At 45.4% G+C, this 21,286-nt stretch overlaps 1 protein-coding gene across 11 annotated transcripts; it reads right to left on the reverse strand.

Moving 5' to 3' along the window:
* Positions 1-1,726: 1,726 nt before the first annotated feature.
* klc1b (kinesin light chain 1b) lies at positions 1,727-21,215 on the reverse strand. Of its 11 annotated transcripts, none has more exons than XM_040177886.2 (16): positions 20,913-21,215; positions 15,344-15,622; positions 14,318-14,548; positions 13,272-13,353; positions 12,904-13,132; positions 12,712-12,799; positions 12,092-12,193; positions 11,526-11,699; positions 10,997-11,096; positions 9,736-9,788; positions 9,478-9,545; positions 9,174-9,282; positions 8,594-8,746; positions 3,398-3,522; positions 3,205-3,262; positions 1,727-3,080 (listed from the first exon to the last, which is right to left on the reverse strand). In XM_040177886.2, exons 2-16 carry the CDS (start codon positions 15,590-15,592, stop codon positions 3,006-3,008), a joined length of 1,896 nt encoding a protein of 631 aa, XP_040033820.2. In that variant the 5' UTR covers positions 15,593-15,622; positions 20,913-21,215; the 3' UTR covers positions 1,727-3,005. The 11 variants fall into 11 exon arrangements, with proteins under 11 accessions (XP_040033820.2, XP_040033821.2, XP_077960114.1 ...); XM_040177887.2 differs by having other exon boundaries at positions 13,272-13,350; positions 20,913-21,068; XM_078103988.1 differs by having other exon boundaries at positions 13,272-13,350; positions 15,344-15,614; positions 20,913-21,005.
* Positions 21,216-21,286: the final 71 nt, after the last annotated feature.

Here is a 21,286-nt window from a genome sequence, read left to right on the forward strand (position 1 = left end):
AGTATTCATATTCAGTGAACCTAATGTACGCAACACCACCGCATGACTCGTTCAGTAAAATGAACGAGATTCAAAGAACCGAGTCGGTAAAATCTTACCACACCCCACACAAATGAATCCATGATTTGATTTACTCAACTAAAACCAGAATACATAAAACCACTGAAGACTAAACCTCCTTTTGAGGTAATTTCAATTTTCGATCCAATCTCAGGACATTGTTTCTAGGTCCAAGAATTTTTCCTGGTGCTCTTAATGAAATTAAGTATACATGAAAAAATATCCATCTCTTGAGACCAATTAAATGAATCTGAACGATGGTGAGGTTATTTTCTGAACAGCGTAGAAACTATTAGCCATTTGAAGATCAGGCCAAAGTATCCGCTCATTCTGTGCTGTTGCTATGGAAACAATTCAGAAAAACTTTGATAGTGCGCCACCAAGTGAACAAATCCGGATATTTGTGCATGTGTCTTAAAGCAATAAGGTACGAGAGGCTTTAGCGTTCGGGGGCTCGACGCGCAGCCTCAAGTCATTCCAAATAGTAAATAAATAGTTGTAGTCACCAACCGATGTCTAGAGAAAAGATAGTCCGTGTAAACAGCATCTCAGTCATTCACATCGCTCATGACGTCCGCCTCTACTGTCCGGTTGCGAACGCGATCATTTGGGGGATTTCGGCGGTCGCCACCGAGCTAAAATGTCAACTAACGGTCGAACAAAAGCGAACCTGTTTGAGTGCGCAGTGATACGGAACACTCGGGTCAATGAGAACAGCAACTGTACATACTCGCTAAATAATGCGCCCCCCGTGACTCGCTCTCAACCAATCACAACGCTGGATTTCATCTACCCGGATAATAATTTAAAATAGTTTGTTATATTGGTAATATAAATCAAGGTTTACCTGCAGCCACAATGATTGGGCAAGATTCACCTTTCTGAGGAAAAAACACAAATGGGTAAAATAGGTTCATTCATACGTCACTAAATATCACAGAAAACATTTTGTATGACGCTTCTAAAAGCCTCAAATTATGACAACTCTTAATGCTTACTTCCACTGACACTCCCTTTTAAAATCAACTGCCAAATTAAAATAAGGACTTATTTGACAAACCCTTTTTCAGGGTACATGTATTCATTATACTGTGGCAATGAATGATCAATGGACTCAATTGGAAATGAGGACATTTGCCGTCCCCCTCACCCAAACGTTCACATGCTCCCTGCAGCGCCAAGAGCTGATGAAGCCACCGGCTCAACTAGTACGTTTTAACGGCTCCATCGTACGGAGTCGATCCGAGCCTCGGTCAGACATCAGGGCCGGCAGTTCAACACTGTGCGGGTTGGTTGCCACGGAGACGGACCAGGTCTCCGATTTAACAGCATGAACTGGTGGGTCCTCTGCAGTCTCCGATGAGGGTGGCGTTCATGCTGGGGTCAGCTGTGGTGAAGGCGTTTCAGGCTTCACATGAAAGCACTGGAATACCGAGAGATCACCTGGAGGAGGGAGAAACCCCGGGTGGAGGAGGGAGAAACCCCGGGAGACCGATCGCATGTTGGCGTGAGGGTTCCCACAATAAGTCAGATACCGACTCAAGAGCTCACCCGGTGGGGTGAACTGTGTTACAGCGATCTGGCTCAAAGACAAAGGCCCAACAAGTATTTAAGTCACTCCAGAAACACACGTATGAACAAACATGTCAGCCACGTACAATCTCACACAAGAATACATTTTAGGTTTTATTTTCTTGAATCCCTGAATCAGGAAGTGGTTAGGATTCATCATCAGGTTTTATCCGTGATCGATCAGATACAAACAACTAACGAGGACACGAAATTCTCTTCTCATTGATCTCATGGTGAACTCTATATATGAATGGTCAGAATCTGTTGTAGGCTTATATATTTATCTCAAATGATGAATAGAATGACATGTACAACGATCAGAAAAACAACAATAATAATAATCACGAGACATTCCAGTTCTTAATCAAAGACAGAAGAAACCCATCCGGGAATTGTGCAAAAACACACATCATCATCATCATCATAATTATCACACATGGAGACACGCATCACACGTTTTGAGTCACTGTAAATGACATCAGAAGAAGAAACGCTCAAACCTGCAGAAGCCGCCTGCTGCTGAGGACCAGGATGGAGGAATCAGTTCAGTCTCCTCCTGCGTGTTGAACTTCGTGGTTGTTTATCAGTACTCTCTGATCTTAACTGGTCAAAGATTAATTCTGCATTTTCTCTGCAGTGGCAGAAAACCCTGTGTTGAAAAACACACTTGGATATCGAAGCTGTAGAGGTCGTTTTAATTATTAAACGTTTTCTAAAACCATTTATGAACTAAAGGACCCTGAACAAGCCGCATGACTCAATGTCACCCAGTTTCCCCAAAAAGCTTTAACCAGCATTGCAAATAAATCTCGATAGGCAAAACAGTTAAAATGAAATGATTTCTATGAATAGTGTCATCTTTACATAATTTCCAACCATCCTATTTACTATACTTCTATTTCGAGAAAAAAAAAAAGATATTTTATGTCTACTTTGCACTTTATTGTGCACAATGAATGGCACAAGACAAAATAACCAAAATATCCTGATTCAAAATGACAGAAAAAGGATCAGAACTCACAAAAATATGGCAGCCAAGTGCAGAGTCACATTGACTATAAATAATAAGGAGCGGTGGCGTTTGTTGTCTTGGCAACACTCCGGAGGCACAGAGGCGACACTTGGAACACGAGGGGGAAATAACAAGGCGGTCGGTCCCCGCAAGACCGGAAAAAGCAACAACCTGGATTTAAGACAAACTGCATTATGTGTGTTTGTTTTTCATTCATCAAAAGTCTTTGGGTCCGAATGTGGGAGGTCTTTGGGTTGGACGCCGGGCAGAGTGTGTGTGTGTGTGTGTGTGTTGATGGGGATCACTGCGCTCAGAGGACGAGCTGGAGGAGCTTCTTTTGGTCCTTGAACGCATCGGCTGCTCAGTTTCCAGAGGAGAGATCCACGGTGCTGGAGCTCAGGCCCCGGCTCCCCCGGAAGTTACTGCCTGTCCGCGTCTGACGGGGGGGGGGGGGGGGGGGGGGAACAGACACCAATGTGCAAACATCACACTTCCGATAACACAGCCAAAGAAATGTGTAGACATGTAGTACGTCGAAAAGGAGCAGCAGTGTTGCCCACCTGGAACGGGTCCTCACTGGTTTTGTTCAGGTAGTTCAGGGAAGCGGCTCGCTTCATGCTGCGGAACGAAGAGTAAGACAACAATGTTCAGGCAGGGTGTGAGATCAACTCAAGAGAAGCTGGGGAGAGTTGAACTCTGAACTCTGAACAAGAAGAACTACACAAGAGGAGGGGGCGGGGCTTGAGCGCTTACTTGGTGCTGCGGGGTTCAGGCGGCCCGTTTCCCTGCAGCTTCTTCACCAGCAGCTCGCTGCTGCGACGCAGGACGTCCCGGAGCCTCCCAATGGAGCCGCTGCGCTGGAGGGCCCCGCTGCCGTCCTGCAGACACACAACAGTCAACCCGTGTGCCCCCCCACCCCCCACCACCAATACCACGGCAGCAAGGGGCAACAAGTTGGAGACAGACTTCATACGTGCAACCATGAGGAATTAATGACACACACACACCTCAGGAATCAGAGCTTTGTGGATTACTTAAATGTAATCAGCAACTATTCTCATTATAGAATAATCGGCTATTTAACTTTTAAAGCAAAAATGGGACTTTGCATCTGAAATCGGGCAAATTTGCAGCTTTTTTTGTCTTCGGTGTGTGAAAGCGTCACCTTGAGACTGGATGACTAATTAGACAGATGGTTTATGAAATATTCAGAAATACACAGACAATAAAAATAGTGATGTTCAAAGTTTAATTTTGATTATATTATGAATTTATCCATCCATCCATTCATTTTTAAACAGCACACCAGCTGTCGTGCATAGTGTGCGTTTTCAAAACAGAGTTTGTGTTCCGTCCTCTGGCTTTGGTGCGACGCATCAGAAGAACAATATTGTCATAAATATGTGATGGACATTAAGGCGTTAAGTTGTGATTATCAGAATGCAATACAGGCGCATCGCCAGCAGCAGGCGCTGTTGATCCACCAGAAGAAACCTAAATGCATCTCTCAAAGTAATGCAGAGAAAAGACAAAACTCCACAAATGAAAAACTTTATTTGAGAATAACAACAAGTGTTGAAGCAATGAATCTTCACAATGCAGGATGGTAAATATAATGCAGTCCTACTTACTAAGATAGTGCTTATAGACCATTTATGTTCTTCCGCTTTAGGAAAGTGAAGTCACACTATATATATATATATGTATGCATGTATGTCAAGAGTAAACCGTTCAATAAATAAGCATTGCACTAACACAACAATAGTCATAATTATGTGATGTACATCGTCAATTCTTTTGTTCAGAGTTGCATTAGAAGTATAGGAGTACTCATTGGAAGGAATGAAGGATCAAGGCAAGTAGCAAACTGAAAAGCCATATAGTGAATGCACTTGTCGAATCTAAATACAGCCTACAATTACACTTAAAGGATGTTAAATTAATTTTACATTCAGTTAGTTAAACATCTGAAATAACATATTGATCTTGAGGGAAAACACTCTTTGCACTTTGAAGTTCGGAGTGTAAAATAACGGTTCACCAGTGACAATGTTGACTTGCAAACAACTGTAAGAAAAAGGCAACACACTCCATCAAGCTTTGAGTTTAAAACACAGTATCCAATAGCGTATCGGGCGCTGTGACTGTACCACCAAAACATACACAAATACACACTAAAACGACTGGAATCCAGGCTTCCATTGAATAAGAACACCAGCTTCTACTCCGGCACCAACAAAGACAAAAAGCTAATTCTGCTCATTTCCGTTGATTATTTAAAAATCTACCGTTACTATGCAACCGGCTGGTCTCGGTTAGCTTCAGCCAATGCTGCGGATTCCTTTTGTAAATGCAAGCTACCGTGTACATGCTGTGCACCGTACGTGAAAACTCTTATTATCGAATCAAGGACACTGGCGCCAGTCAGAGCGACTTGAAAACAAATTACCATGGCAACGACTGCTGGATGTGACCTGACCAATTTGCTGTCAGATGTGGACTCGTGTGGTCGTTCGGCACAGGCGACAGTATTGCATTTGCCAACAGTCTGCTGCCATAATGTTTAGCCACAGAATAATCAACATTTAAAAAAAGACAACAAAAAATTGTAAACAATATGATTAAAAAAATGAAAGAAAATGCATCTATAAAAATCAAAAATTACTAATGCTCCCTTGTCATTTCCAACTATGCAGCAGATGTCATAGATGTTAAAGTACGCAGTACCGTTATTTCCAAACAGTGTTTTGTTTTGTTGGACTCCATGGTGAATGTCACTCGGTCACCTGACTGAGTGGCTGTGATGCCTGCTGAACCAGGCTGCCCTCAAAGGGTCACATTGATCTCTAAAAACCTTCATCTTTTGCCTCCTCCCAGTAACACACTTCCCTGGTCCTCTGCTCTAGAATCGACAGTGCGCCAATGAAATATTACAAATGGGTGTTCGGAGAGGAGAAATGTGCGAGTGATTTCCTCGTGGGCGAAAAGATAATGACTTTTTATTAGATTTTTTTTCTCTGTTAAGTGAGAGGCAACGATCACTGCTACGACACAAGAGTTAGTAAGAACAAAGGACAAAGAGAGAGAGTTGAGAGAGGGGGGGGGGATGGGAGCAGAGATGAGAAGACCAAACGTCCCAGCAGTTGTCAGGTGAGCAGTGGGACAAAGGTGACAGTCGAGAGGACACTTTCTGCGTCCCTGCCGAAGGAGCGGCGGGGGTGGGTTGGTTTTGGGTGGGTGGGGGGGGGCACCGGGAATGGTAGAGGACCTGTTGGCTTTGCGTGGGACAGAGAAGGCCAGAGGGAACGACAACACGCAACTCCTCTTTGCTATGGTGTCGGGTAAGGAGAGAAGGATGGAGGAATAATCTTGACGGCTTACGCCTGATAAAAGAGGAGAGAGAGAAAAACAGACAAACACGGCACACATTGTGAGAAGGAGCGCTCCGGGGATTCCTGTGCTAACCCTCCGCCTCATCCCCGTTAGCTACGCTTAGTCTGATGTTCGATGTAGAAATATCTATCCTGCACCCAGTCTTTATTGCAGCGTGCTGGTTTTTAGCTTTTCGTGAAGAGCACACGGCAACAGAAGCGACACCTACAGCAGCACCGCAGTAAGCGGGTCAGCGATGCAGTAGGTGGGCGGTTGCAGTCAGAGTGACTCAGCCGTTTTTCCTTTCCCTCCCCGGGTGCCGGTGGGGCCTGGACTTGGCACGCCGCAGCCAGCCGGTGACTGTGCACTGCGGACGTATGACATCTGCAAGCATCAGCACCGATGGGGAGCCGCTGCGCTCCATCTTTATGAACAGCACTTGGAAATTAAAAATAAACTCCTGCATTCAACGAGGTGAGGCAGAATCCCTCAGCTATATATCGGCACCTGATCTCAGTTCTCCGGCGTCAGCCTTCAGTTTGGCGACTAATGAGCTGGTCTATTGTGTCACTATGACGACCCACCCGAGCGTGTTGTGCAGAAGGAGAGCTGAAGACGGAGAGAGTACAATCCACTGAGCAGGAGAGAGGGAGATCTGATCGACAGGCTGATTGGTTGTCAGGGCATGAGTCATCAACAAGGAAAGTGGGTTAGTGGCGAGCAGGAAAGGAAGGAAATGGACGGCGTCCGGACGGCATGCAAGACAGACGGGCAGCGCACGGAGACGGCAGGCAGAGGGCGCAGAAAGCAGACACGCGTGCTTTGTAAATCACACCACGCACAAGAACACGCTGCACGGACATGCTACCGATTCAACTTGACACAACCGGGAATATGTGCCACTTACGTTAGTGGCATCTGAATAATGAGACGGCAGGTATTTGTAAGAGTATGTGAAACCACTCAGCGGGGCGCACTCACACACACAAGCAGACAGGACTCTACAAGCTTGATGGCTTCAAAGGAAGATGCTGAAGCTGCTTAAATAAATGGATGGATGGACAAATGGAGCTGTTTTTTCTTTGACCCGCAATGGAATCTGGTTTCAGAAACAACGTTTAATAGCGTGAGAATGTCGCCGGTACACCTTCAGTGTGGATGGTGCACATTTATTTCCCAATGCTGCGGATGGCAACGGTGAAAGTGTGTGTGTGTAGAAGCATTCACACAACAGCCAGCAAACAAAACCCCACCTTTCCACTCGCCGTTGCTCAGAGGGAGCAGCGGACATCGGGTTAACAGACATTTATCGACCACGTGAAAAAACAGCAAAGGCACAAACACGGCCCATTAGTGCGCATGTTAGAAAGTGTGAGCCCAGCAGGCTGGCGGGGCTGCGTGCATGTGTTGGACTGGGTTTGGCCGGGATGCATTCACGTGAGGGGGCGTGGGCGGTAGAAGGCACAGGCTCAGGCGAGGCATCTCTGCTGGCAAATAAAAATGAAAGTCCTGCCCTCTGGATTATGTAAGACTCGCCAGATGGCTCCTTCCAGCTGGGACACAGCTCAGCACCACATGCACGGCTACGTTTAACATCATGTTTTCAGCACCAGCCTCTTTGATAACAAGGCAAAGTCCAGTGGGAAGGACGATTGTTCAGTTGTTAAAATGAGACTAACTGGAGGATGAAGAGTTACATAATCAACCATGTCCAGTTTGTGCCTGAGCAGCAAGGATACGGTGTTTAATAGTAGAAACAAGAGACATCCTTATAAGGATTTTGACAGGACGCGTCTCAGCGAGTGCACCAAAAGACGAGACATGTTTTACATACTGCCAGGGAGCCAAACAATGAGCGTGTGCCTTTTTGTTGTTTTTGTTACTGCACCACTTGTGCAGAAGCATTGCCAGCATGACATCCATTTGTTAACAAAACAAGACACTGGAACTTCATTGTCGAGCAAATGGACAACAAAAAAAACAAAAAAACATAGAACTTCTAGTATGCCGAGACACTCAATCAGCGTTACATTTGGCAAAAAGGAATTCCAGATCGACCTCATGAGAAGAAAAAGACACTTGTACAAGATGTCGATGGACTGGTACAAATACAGTTTATTGAGACGGCCACACGACTACTGGGAATGAGCAGCTGTTCCACTGATGTAATTTTTAAAATAAAGGTTGTGCCTCAAATTGCTTTTTTTGAAGAGCACATTGAACAAGTTGGCCTGATATATGTATCTCATAAATGTGTAATGCAGCTCATAAATTATGATGTGATACTGACATCATGAAATGCTTTTGTGCAGATGGACGGGAGTGAGGAGCATCAGCGAGTGGATGATGCTCCTCACACTCACTTCCTGACTGACTGATTTTAGGCACATGGGCCAAAGGAGTCAGCTTCCTGTTAAATATAAGACCGTGCCTACACATGGCTATTCTAAAAAAGGACAAGAGTCCTCTTTTCAGGTGCCCAATAAGTCAGCCGCTCTGTACCAGTGCTGACACCGCCTTGTTCTTCCGGTGAGGTCACTGGCCCTGTTGACTCGACTATAGTGGATTTGTACTCACCCCGTTCCACTCCACGCCCATACTCACTTCCTCGCCGGTCTCGGTGCCGCTCTCATACTTAACGCTGCTCAGGCTGTCCCGGCTCCTCCGCCGGTCGCCGTCCGTATCCTTCAAGATCTCCACCACGCGCGTCTGGTTGATGGGGTCGATGCCCTGATGGGAACAACACACAGGTGCGATGGAGACAGAGGGACGTCCCGTAATTACAAGGCGCTCCGCGGTAAGCCGCAGCTCGTTGATGTGTTAAGTTACTTGGAGGTAATAAAGGGAGATCACAACACTGTCGCTATGGCAACGCAGAGACATGGTGACATTATAGATGTCTGTGATGGGAGCGTTATTAGGGGACAGAGGTGGTCTATGGTGGTGGTGGTGGGCGAGGCTGGACTATCAGTGAGACACAAACCACTTACTGTGTTGCTCTGGATCCAACGCATTGTAGAGAAAGAGGAAAGAAATAATCATGAGATTCTGGATTCTATGTTTAGGATTTTACAGAAACAGGAAGTGAGGACATATCTGAATGCAGAAACAAGACAGTTTCTGTAGTAAAATCCATTAATAAATAAATGCTGCTGACCTGCTTGCGAGACCTCACGGCGCACTCCTCCAGCGTCTCTGCAGCCTCCAGTTTACCCTGCCGGCGGTACAAGGCGCCCAGGTTCCTCAGGGTGGTGTTCACTGTTGGGCTGCACACACACACACACAGGAAAAACAAATGAATTCCTTTTAAGGAACAATTCGATCACAGCAAAAACTCAAAAGATGTAGAAAACTACTTGACAAATACAGCCATTGGCTTCCCTCAAGCTCATTTCTTTAACCACGTGCCTTAATTTATGACCAAGTTGTAAAAAAAAAAAGCTTATCACACTGCGACTCACCTGTTGACTTTGCAGGCTTTGTACCAGCCTCCGTACTCTCCGTAGGGAGTGTTGTCTCTGTGCTTGCCCTGGAAGTAAATAAAGAGGAAGCGGAAGAGGGGAGCGTGAAGGGGAGTGGCAGCTTTGAACTGGAGCAGTAGCTTTTCTTCTGTGTTCACTGTAAATATCATCTGCCTACTGGGAATTATATTGTGTGTGTGTGTGTTTCCTCCTTTTGAATATTTGCTCAGCTTTTTGTGGATTACACGATGTCCTCACCTTGCTCATCTCCTCTCTCTCCTCGGCGTGCATCCAGATGGGCTTGTTTTCAGCTGCAGACAAACACACAGGAGAGGTGGTCGACAGACAGCACAACAGACCGAGAGGCTCGATGTCAGGAGGGTTAGTGGAGCGCAGGAACTGCCGAGGGTGCTGATAAGGCCGAGCTCGCTCTGATAGCACGACGCACCGGGAGGGACTTTAACCGCTCGGTTTGCTTATTAGTCTGTCATTTATATCGGTGTCTTGAGGGAGACACAACCTGGTTTGGATTGCTGCCATGTACACGGCTACACAAATATGAGGCTGGTGAGCTCTCTGTTTCCACAGTGTCAAAAGTATTAAAGACAGTTGTTAATAATATAAAGCTGGATTTAGAAATTCTGTGAGTACTGTGTTTAAAATGTGATAAAATATATTTTTCAGATGCTTATTACACTAAAGGGAGAAGAACGTGGGTAAACAAATAAACAAGTCAATCCCAGAAACATGCCATTTAATTGTTTTGGTGTAAACAGTACAGTACGTAACAGTAAAAGTATGTTTTGATACTATGAACATTTTACCGTCGTACGTACCACTCTTAACTAAAAATCTGAAAGATATTGCACAGGATGTGACAGAAACCATTGTGGGAACACAAACTGTTGCTGCTCTGCTGCTTCTCTCAACCTTCAACTCTTCAAACAGGTTTTCAAAAGATATTTAAGAGCTATTGTCAAGTTAAGTGACGCACAGGAAATAAAAGCGCTCTGAAAAATGTGAGAAGCTTTTGCATAAAAAGCACCAGAGCGCTGCGTTGTACTTCCTTTCATTCCTTTTTCAAAACAGTCAATCTAACCCCTGGAGGAAAGCCCACAAATAACTCGACTCGTATCGAAAGAGAAGAACATTGCAAGACCTTTCAGACAAGTCATTTCTTTATTCTTTAAAGAGTTTGTTTAGGGTCTTTGTATCCTCTGAGTGGTGACGGATGGCCCACCGCTTAGAACACGTCCTCTTTTTAAACATCTGTCCATCACTCACTCTGCTGATGTGAGACAAACATTAGATGGGACGTGAGACAATTGTGAAGGAAAGATGAAGGCAGAAAAAATCTAATCTGTGTATTCTGAGGGGACGTTTAATGTGAACCCACCACAAATTCTCTTGGAATAAATTTCTATCGTTTTTTTTTTTTTTTTAATAAACCATGAAACACAGAACATAACCCTTCAAACCGAGAGCCGCCATACAAACCGTCAGCTACACGAGTCCTTACCATCAACGGATCCAAACTCTTTCTCGTGAGCGCGAGTCAGAATCTCTTTGTACAGAATCTCAGCCTCCTTGTATTTCCCCTGCTTGAGAAAGCAGGACGCCTGAGGAAGACAGAGAAGGCACATTGTAGCTTCTGATCAAATAGGAGCCCCTACGGAAGGAGGAAGTCAGGAAGGAGCAGTATCCTGTAAGGATACTGCCTTCCTTTATTGCTTCTCCATCATCCTCAAAGACAGAAGCAAGCAAAGCGAGACAGTGGACAAAAAGGACTATTGGCTTGCTACCGTATCAGTAAACACCTCTTAAGATGAAGTAGAGTAACAGCTTCATAACTTTTATTCTAGAAAGACAGTGTGAACCTCAAAAAAAAAAGTTAATCACAAGTTCTGAAAGATATTTTGAGGTTTTGCAGAAAGAATCTCCCTGTTTAACACACTGACGGCGTCAGCCGGTTAAACCCACAGCTCAATACTCTATTCTCGTTGGTATGAAATGCACGATAAAGGCCCGGTGTGGAAGCGGTGACTCACCAGATTATTCTTGGTTTTGGCCACGTTGGCGTCATCTGGGCCCAGCCGGCACTCGTAGATCTCCAGCGCACGGCAGTAGTAGTACTCCACCTCGTCGTACTTGCCCTGGTTCTGGCAGAGCAGAGCCAGGTTGTTCAGCTGTTTCGCAACATCTGGGTGTTCCTTACCCAGCACCTGAGGGAAAGAAAAAAAGTAAAAAAGCAGACTGGTTGGCTTTCACTGTGAATCTCTCCCGTATGCGCCTCTCGTCTGCTCAGGGGATCTAACAAAAGGCTGGCTGATTTCAGGCAGAGAGACTCTGCAAACCCTCCTATATATCTCCAGCGTCTCTCCCACAAAGACGGATATCCAATTTCAGCAGTGTTCTCTGTTGAACTCCTTCAATGCGGTAATTGGTTCCTCCATAGAAAAAGTAACAAGATCATAGTCTCATTCCTCTATTTATAGTTGCTACGACTGACATCTTGGAAATATTACCACTATCAATGAGCTTGTGTGCTGGTTGAGCCCTGAGACGAGGCCTCGATAGCACGGCTCTGCTGGCGCGGCCCAGGGAGGTGGCCTACCTTTTCTCTGATCTCCAGCGCCCTCTTACACAGAGGCTCCGCCTCCTTGTACTTTCCTCGCTTTCCGTACAGCACAGCCAAGTTGTTCAGCGTCGCAGCAACCTGGACAGAGATAGATAGATAGACACACAGCAAACCTGATTAAAGCCACCCCTTTAATTTCATACAGACAATAACATTGTTTACCTTTCTGCGTTGTCCTAAAATGGTTTTTGTTTTCAAATGATCAAAGCAGCCTGTCTCATTCATCTTTAAGGAGGATCAGATAGAGCCACCAGACTAACAACATGAGCCCCAGCTTCCTTCAGGTCTTACAGGGCGTAAATAGATTCATATAGATATCTTTACAGAAGCATTTGAAATTATATTGAGAGCATGTCTGAATGTTTCCCATGAATTGTTGTAATCTGACTGAAGCGAACTTGTGGTTCGATTGAGCTTTGATTGATTATTCTAAAGCCTGCAGGCAAATGTGAAGTTCTAATGCAGAATAAAAATAATCCATACATAGTGAGTAGAACAGAGTATACAGAAGACCAGAATGACTAATCGGATCCATCTAAAAGAAATTAATATGTCGGCATGAAGATATGGTTGTCGTGACGATGGTGGAGCCTTACAGCGGGATGGTCTCTCCCGAGGGTCTTCTCACGAATGGACAGAGCATCGTTGAGCAGATGGGCGGCCTCTTTGTACTTGTTCTGGTCCCTGTGCAAGTGAGAGGAAGAGACAGCGCGAGATGAGACTGCACGTCTGACAGAACCGGATCGCAGTAGAACCAGCACAAGCTCCCGTTCAGGGGCACGGCTGACCTATAGACCAAGGCCAGGATGTTGAGCATGGTGGCCACGTCGGGGTGGTCGTGTCCAGAAGTCTTCTCCAAGTCCTCCAAAGCCTGCTTGCAGAGGGGCACAGCCACCTCATACCTGCCCTGGGAGGCGTACTGGATCACCAGGTTGTGCAGGGTTCTCAGGCGGGCCGGGATCTCGTAGCCTCCCTGCTGGGCCGCGGCCACGGCCGCGCTGTTGTGTTGGTGCGGCACTGTGAGGGTACAGTCCTTTAATGATCATTTTGATCACAACACTTAGAATCAAAGTGGTATTGTCGCTTTGCTCTAAAGGAGTACTGTAACCTTTTGGAAGCTACGTTATCAGGTTTTACAGTCTAGTAAAGTTCCTACTTCCTTGGCCTTGCTCCTCCTCGTCATTGGGGAAGAGGTCGTCCAGGGAGTCCTTCGGTGTTTCTCGGTCCTTCTCCTCCTGCTGAGAGGATAAACGGAACCTGCCAGTCAGACCCTCAAACAGACATCAGGGAGTCACAGACAACCCTCTGGAAGCACTTTTGCTCATATTCAGTAAAGTGATATCAAAGATGGTTATGGATGGATGTAACCTTATTTCTGTCAACTACACGTCTGCTCTGTCAATCACATGTGCTGTGTTCTCATAGAACTCTGTAACACAGGATGTACATCTTACATGCATTGGTTTCAAGATGGCTAAACTAGTTCTGAGTAGATTCGGTCTTTGTTGACGGTTGTTTTATTTCTTCGGTGATCTCTCATTTGCATAAAGTCATTCAACTCTTGCATGAAGCAGAAATGTCAGCGTTCTATCACTAACAATTATTACAGATGGACGGTAACAAAGCAGCTCGCGAACAGCTGTGAAATGGAAAAGAAAAACCATAAGAACCCAGCGGGGTATTGGGAGGAGTATTTTCTGCAATTTCCTGTTAGTGGATACTGGCTATTGGAGCCATTTTGTAACTGAGAAAAAAAGGTCAGATTATGCACCATTCGATCAATAAGGACCTGAACAGAGAGCGGAAGACCACGCAGCTGTGTTTTTTTCTCTCCTGTATCGAATATCGTTGACATTTGTCCACACTTTCTAATTACATCTGTCATTTTTCAAGATTCAAACCAATGTAGGGTTCCAGGTTAGGTCCGAACCAAAGGATGCCAACATGGTGCTTATGGTTATTAATAAAATAACTACTTATGGTAAATAAATTAAATAATTAATGGAATTGGAAACCACACAACGGAAGCTTTCCCTATTAACAGATTTAAGCGGAATAATGGGTTAGTCCTGTTACCATGACAGCGATGTTAAACACAACACACAAAACATGGCAGACTCATAGATGTCTCAATCTCACTCGAATAGAATCGGGACCAAGTTGTACTCATGGAGTTGGTCTGTAACCGTTCAAAGTACTCACAGTGGGGGAGACGTCCTCATCGTACTTCTTGAGCTGGTTCATGAACTCCAGGTGCTTCTTCTCCTCCTCCAGCTGGGCCACGTTCTGCTCGCTCTTCTGCAGCTTCTGCTGGGTGTTGGCCAGCTCATCCCGCAGCCACTGATTCTCCTGGCAGAGCCTCCTCACCTGCGCGCGCAGCTTCTGCTTCTCTGACTCCACCGCGTTCAGGTGGTTGGACAGCGCCATCATCACCTGGGACACGAGAAGAGGGCGTCGGAGAGCGGTGAACGAGGGGGGCAGCGGGCGAAGCGGTAGAGAGAGAGCGAGCGAGAAAGGCCCCTTCTCAATATCTTGTGTACTGTTTAATTGTTGTTACTGTATCCAACCTCCACCTCTTACTTTATGAAACCATAATACAGCTATTGCAGTGTGATGTAATAAAACAGCCCTGAGTTAAATGTTCTCCTCTGTAACGTTATTTCTTCCATCCAATATGAATACAAATTAAATATACAACTGTCAGTGTAATCCAGGAAAGTTCAGCAGCAACACAAACTACAGCTGCTCCTCTTCATCTTCTTTAGAAAGATGTTCGACTGTATAACAACTCTGATCTGATCCATTGAGATATTTTGCCTCTTATTTTATGGCTAGCTGACGTGGTGACGTCATCTGGTGGCGTCATCAAGTCAGCTGCTGTTCCAATTGTGTAAATGACCGTTCTCCGTTTCCCGCGAGTCAGGACAGAGTCCGTCCCCAGAGTCTATTCTCGCGGGAAAGCAAGTCCGTTCTCACCGTCTTAGGTATTGAGAAAGGGCCAAAGAGAGAAACGCCAGGCGGAGTCCAGTAGAATCACGACCACCACACCAGCTCAGTATAGAATGAGAAAACGCAAGCTCATTGACTACAGTGAGAGCCGTGGTGTCTTTTTATATAAAAAGAAAAATACAACCAACCTTTGTTTTAAATAACATTTTCTATGTGACTACCTTTATCCGAACTATACCTACTTATTACGTCATCGTAGCTCTGACACGGCGGTCTTACCTGTGCTTCTCCCAGGCCCAGCTCGATCATCTCCACGGACTTGCGGAGCAGGTTGGACTTCTCATGCACCAGGTTGGCCTCTTCATCCTTCTTTAGGCACTTGATGGTCTCCAGGAGGCTGTGCAGGATGGAGTTGTGCTCGTTCTTCAGGGCCTCCAGACCCTGGATCACCAGCTTGGTGTTGGAGATGATCTCTTCCTGAGTCAGCTTCTCGAGCTTCTCTTCCCGTGGATACACCATGGTGGACATCTTCTATGTAGCTCAGGAAAACCTGAAAATCTGAAAACGGATTCAAAGAAAAAGTAGAAATGGAACGGACTGTTTTAAAAGCAGCATCCGCCAAGCACGTTTTGGTAGACCGACTGTTTAGCGCCTATAATAAGCTCTCGCAGCAGAGGAGCTGCAGTGAAGCAGAGGGCACCCAGATGCTGCAGTGTGGGTGCCTGCTGGTGCCAGCACACTCCACCGGGCCCAGTGCACCACTGGCTTTAGAGTCTACGAGAGGATGACGTGACAAAAGCCTCGGTGACGCAGACTTAGGCCAAACGCCACAAGAGTCAATCATAGGGTCTCTGACAACAACAACGGCAGCCTTTTTGGTTGAGCGCATGGAACATTTGCAGTTTTCCCCCAAACGGTCTAAAGAGAACCTCTGTCTCACTGGACCAAGCAACTGTTGGCTAAACAGCGCAAATGTCAGTGGAAGAAGAGACGGGGGTCCCAGGCAATGTGGGGCTGGGGAGCTGTATTTTATGTATTTTAACGCTGTGGATGAGGGAGGGGGAGGGGGTAAATCCCAGCTGAGAGCCATATGCCAAAATTTAAAAAAATGTGCCTCCATTAGTGAGCCACTCCCTGCTTTGCCACACGCATTCCAGCAATTGTCTATTAAAAGCACAGAACCAACAGAATATTACAAAAAAAATAAAAACACTTAGACTTGACCAGGAAATTAACGTAGATGCAAATTCAGGGAAAACTATGGTATCAGGTGACAATTGTTGTCAATACATTCGATTCGTCTCGTTTTGTAACAGTCACGTTAAAATATTTCCTGAAGGACATTAGACGCACTGACCAATCAGATGTCCGTCAGCCTGAGGAAATGAGATTTAATCAGTGACGTCGGAGCTTTGTAGCACACATTAGATGTTCAGGATGTGCAGAAGATAATGCAAAGTGTCGGGCATAAAACACGCAGGCGCGTATGGGAGGACAGAGAGAAGACATGTGCACATGTGCTGGCAGGGGGAAAACCCTCAGCTGGAATGGATATTGCCTTTCCTACCGTCCTTGGGTTCACAAACCCACGTATTTAAAATAGGAAGCTGTATTTTGTTTGACTGAAAAAATGACATCAGTTGATTTTTCCTCATTTTCCTCAAAAGAAGCTTTCCTGTTAAATTCCTGAAGCAAAGAGTCTCTTAAGCTGTGGTGACTCATAAAGATTCTCTTGTCTGCAATTATGCACTTTGGCTTCATGTAGCATCGTGTCGTTACACCCATTTCACAGTCGCAAACAGACGAGCAGTAAAAAGAGCAGATTCACAGAGAGCCGACCTCTTCAGAGACCAGAGACCATTAGGCACTTATCAAATGGCCCCATTCAATTTAAACATGATGAATGAATAGTAATGTACACTTGTTCTTAACCACTCAACGAGATTTCAGACCATCAAATGTACACACAGAAGCTAAAGAGGAGTGGGATGTTTTTGCTGCTCAACATTTGTTTTTTTTAACCGAACCGAAGCAAAGCGTCGAGATCAAAACGAGCAGGTTTCTGCTGAGTGTCAAATGACAAAAAAACAGAAGGTTTGTAGTGGCATGCATGAGGAAAAATGAAAGCAGCAGGCAAGAGGGAACAAGTTTTTGGTAGAAGCAGACCAGGCCCCAGATGAGGTAGAGCCATTCTGCCCCGACACAGCACTTTATTTAGAAGTCTATTCAAATGCTACAAACAAATCAAGCCGTACTCTCATTTGCATTGTCAAAGGAATGACAGACTTCCATAAAATTCCGACGTATGCAGCATTTAGAGTGATATGTTCTAAAACAATGCGCCATGGAATGGGAGAGCGCTTCATAAAAGGGCAGATTTTTACAAAACCCGAACTTGAAAGCAAATGGCAGAAATATGAAATGAAGCTTTCTTCAACAGTGGAGACAAAGGTACTTCCTCCTTTTGAGTAAGCCGAAGCTTAGACTTGCTCCTAACGAGGTACGACACGATCCATCAGAAAGATGAAGCATATTCACGGATCACACGGCGCGTTGCCCTGCAGAGTTACTCTGCGACGCAGGAGTTAAACGCCTGTGAGGATGAAAGGCCCGACTAGCCGAGTGTACACAGCAGCTAACAAAGAAAGAACAAGCGCTTTCATGTCAGTCGGGGGAGAAACGAGCAGCTTCGCCTTGATGAAAACACACACACACCTGTATCCAGGACTTTTGTTTTCCTCAGACGGAGGAAGTAAATATGTTCACTTTTCAAAGAGGGGAGATAAAGTCCAACAGGCCTGTTGTTTTCCTTCACAAAGACGGTCCGTAAGTTAATCTTTAACGTTTACTTCTGCACTGAACAACTAAATGATGGTGTCAAAAAAGGTACACACACACACACACGTCACAAGGTCCAGAACAGGACTTCTCATCCTGCTGACCTGCGTTAAAATGCAGTCACTCGCCATGTTCATGTCTCACATTACACTACATAACAGCACAAACTCATGCCCTCCATAGCATTGGGTTGTAAGAGGAAATCTTTACTTCTTAAACCTAGCAAGAAGTCAACTTGTCCCTCCACTTAGGGCTCCCTGGTACAACCCTACCAGGGATAAGACGCGGTGCACCCACAGATCTCCCTGCTGCTGCTCGCTGGCGCTCTGCAGCAGATTAACGATTTTATGTAATAAAGCTTTGCATGAGCTTGCAAATATAAGACCGTTAGAGTGGCATTATACAAAATGTAGGACCATTAAAGTAAACCACAATCTAAACAATGATTTCCTTTAGGGGAAAAAAATGAATTGAAACATCTGACAATATTTAACATCCATTACAAAACCCACTAAATGCCTCCTGGAAGCCATCTATATCTTTAAAACAGCATATTTTCCACTGTTTCAGCTTCCTGGACCAGAAAACTAACCTCTGTTTAAGTGGCCGATCAGAGCCTCATACTTTGGGACGGTGAGGGTGGATGAAATGAGGACGACGACTCCTCGAGCGATCCCGCTACACGCAGGCAAAATGCATTATAATTGCCCCGCTAATCCAAAGTGATCGTCCTTAAAACGGAAACGGTCGATGTGAAACACGGGTCAATGGAAGTGAAACGGAACAGGAATCCGGCAGCGGAAAGGAGGAAAACGAGAGACGCTCGCGGGAGGATGATGATGACCTTCCTACTGCTCACAGAGCAGCTCACATCTAGATGCAGCCCCGCCCACGGGAGGAGAGCGGAGGAGCAGGTCGGTGGGGGAGGGAGCCCTACTGATCTAGACTCCTCAGACACAAAGGAAAAGGTCTAATGGGGATGGACGCAACGAGGCTATTTACAGACACAAAAATAGTTTTTCCAAGCCCTCAAGGATGAAGACACGCGTCACGCAGCAAGGTCAAAACCTTCCTACCCGAGAGTGCTGTGCAATATTTGTGAAAATATTCCACCGATTTACAGCTAGCTGCTGGCCCTTCATTCGCACAAGCATTACATGTCTGGTGAGACCTTTTTCCCCATAGGTGACATGGTTAAACATTGCCTTTCACGTCACATCGAACCAAGCAGATTGTCAGAAAGTGATGGGAAACCATTTGTGCCCCAGTAAAACAGGACAGGAGATTGTGTGAATCAAATATACCCAAGTAAAATGTGTAGACATACAGACAGAACCGCAATATATAACAATCTCATTTGTAGCAAAAACAAAACCTTCAAAACTATCAAAATGCTGTTTACTAACCTTGTTAAACCAAATGAATGGACGAGTCTTACATTTAACATCGATGAACGCAATTTCAAAAGGCAAGTTTGATGATTCAACCTGGCAGGGTATCAAAGGTAATATTATATTGCAGCTATCCGTAGCAAATCCAGCCCAGAAGCCAATATAAACAACCCCGAGGACCTCACAGCGTTATAAAAGACAGTTGTGTCTTTACAGAAACAACTTTGGGGACTACATTCCCTGCCTTGTTCATTTCCCCTCGGAGCAGTGGAAATCTGGGCCATCAACCTGTCGGGTTGGTTTATCCAGAGCTCCAATGGCCATTATTACTTCATATCTTGAGAGAAGCCTCGGGCAATGAATTATCGCTCCATCGCTCAGACCCTCGTTTATTCCTTTTCCTCATCTCCTCCTACAATCACTGCCCAACGGTCATTCCTTTCTCGTGGGCATGGCCTTTAATTTTGTTTTTTCACAGTGTACGCCTGATACTTCCACGTGTGATTGGTTTACACAAAAGTGCAAACTTATTTTGTACAATGTTACTGAAAAGCTGAGTGGATGATGAACTGCAACAACAAACCATTTGTATAAGTGGTGGAAACAGATAAGCAGAGTGTGTGGTGCTTGTTGGTATTGTGATAATAAAACAGAACCTGCAGACTGCAGTGGTTGAGACAAGCAGCCAGCTGGTGATGTCTGTGCGTTTCCCACATGATGACGTGATTTTTGCATCAACGTCACACACAAAAGGAGAGGCAGCAACCAAGGAGGGTGTGGCAGGAGCAGCAGGAGATGTCAGCGCCCCCTCACCCCACCCAGTCCTCCACCATGCCACTGGGACCAGCTGCGGGAGGGCTGATTTCCCACCCACCGGTAGTCCGAAAGCTGCCCGCCTGAATGGTGCCAATGATGCGGAGAGAAGGGGAACGATGTGCTCGTTCTGCGACACACTCCTCGGGTTAAGCGCGATGCTTTACCCGGGGACACCTGTGAGCGCCACGCCGTTGTATTACCGTCTACACAGCACGACAACGACGTTAGCAAGCGTTCAACACGATGCTTGATATTTCATTTCACCATCGCGTGTAGCTCTGCGGTAATGACTCTGCACAATCTGAACGTGCTCATAACAGCGCGGAGGCGTCGGAACGCTTCCGTTCAACTCTTAAAGACGACGTTAACTTATAGATGGTTTGTTATTCGCAGGAGCGCCGTTAATTATTAAACTCAGAATTATCATTTGTTATTAGTTTTGCAGTTGTCAGGATGTTTTACCTCCACCTGAAAGGTTGTGTTTTAGTAACAACGGTACGTTTTGCCAAATCTTTCGTTCACTGGATCCGTTGTCATATTCCCCGCACTCATTAATTAGCTAACCTCGTAGTGAAGCTAGTTTTCCGATCAATTAGCCCTCCCGTTCGGCGAGCAGCTAGCTGGAGCTAACCAGCTAGCGTCACCACTCCCTAGTTGTTACGAGTTCAGCCCGTTTGACCCGCACAGCCGTTCGTTTCTATTCGCGGTGACTTAGTTCAATACAACTTAAATAAACAACAATATACAGATTAAACACAATTACTATTGTAGTTAGTGGACATATAACGTTTGCTATCACTTACCGAGAGCTGGTTATGACGGGTAGCTCAGCCCCTTTAAATCCAAAATGTCTCCAGCACAGAAAGATTCTCCCAGCAGCCTCTGCGGCTGAGTTTATTGTAGTGACGTCATGTTTTGTTTTCGACACTGAGACCATCTATCAGTATACATATGTACTGTGTCTACCAATACATCTTTAGACGTTTATTTTGGACTTACATCAAATGTTCCATGACAGATAACAACGCCCTGGAATTCCAAAACAGAAATAATGCTAACGGGCATCTAGTTAAATTGTGAAGACTAACAGATGTCTATATGTGATGTCTCAGTAGTGTTTGTGACTAGCAGGTGCACTGAATGAACTGATTAGGTGAGTGACAGGTGGAGGGGGCGC

The sequence above is a fragment of the Gasterosteus aculeatus genome, chromosome 6 (assembly GCF_964276395.1).
Source record: "Gasterosteus aculeatus chromosome 6, fGasAcu3.hap1.1, whole genome shotgun sequence".
NCBI classification, from domain to species: domain Eukaryota; kingdom Metazoa; phylum Chordata; class Actinopteri; order Perciformes; family Gasterosteidae; genus Gasterosteus; species Gasterosteus aculeatus.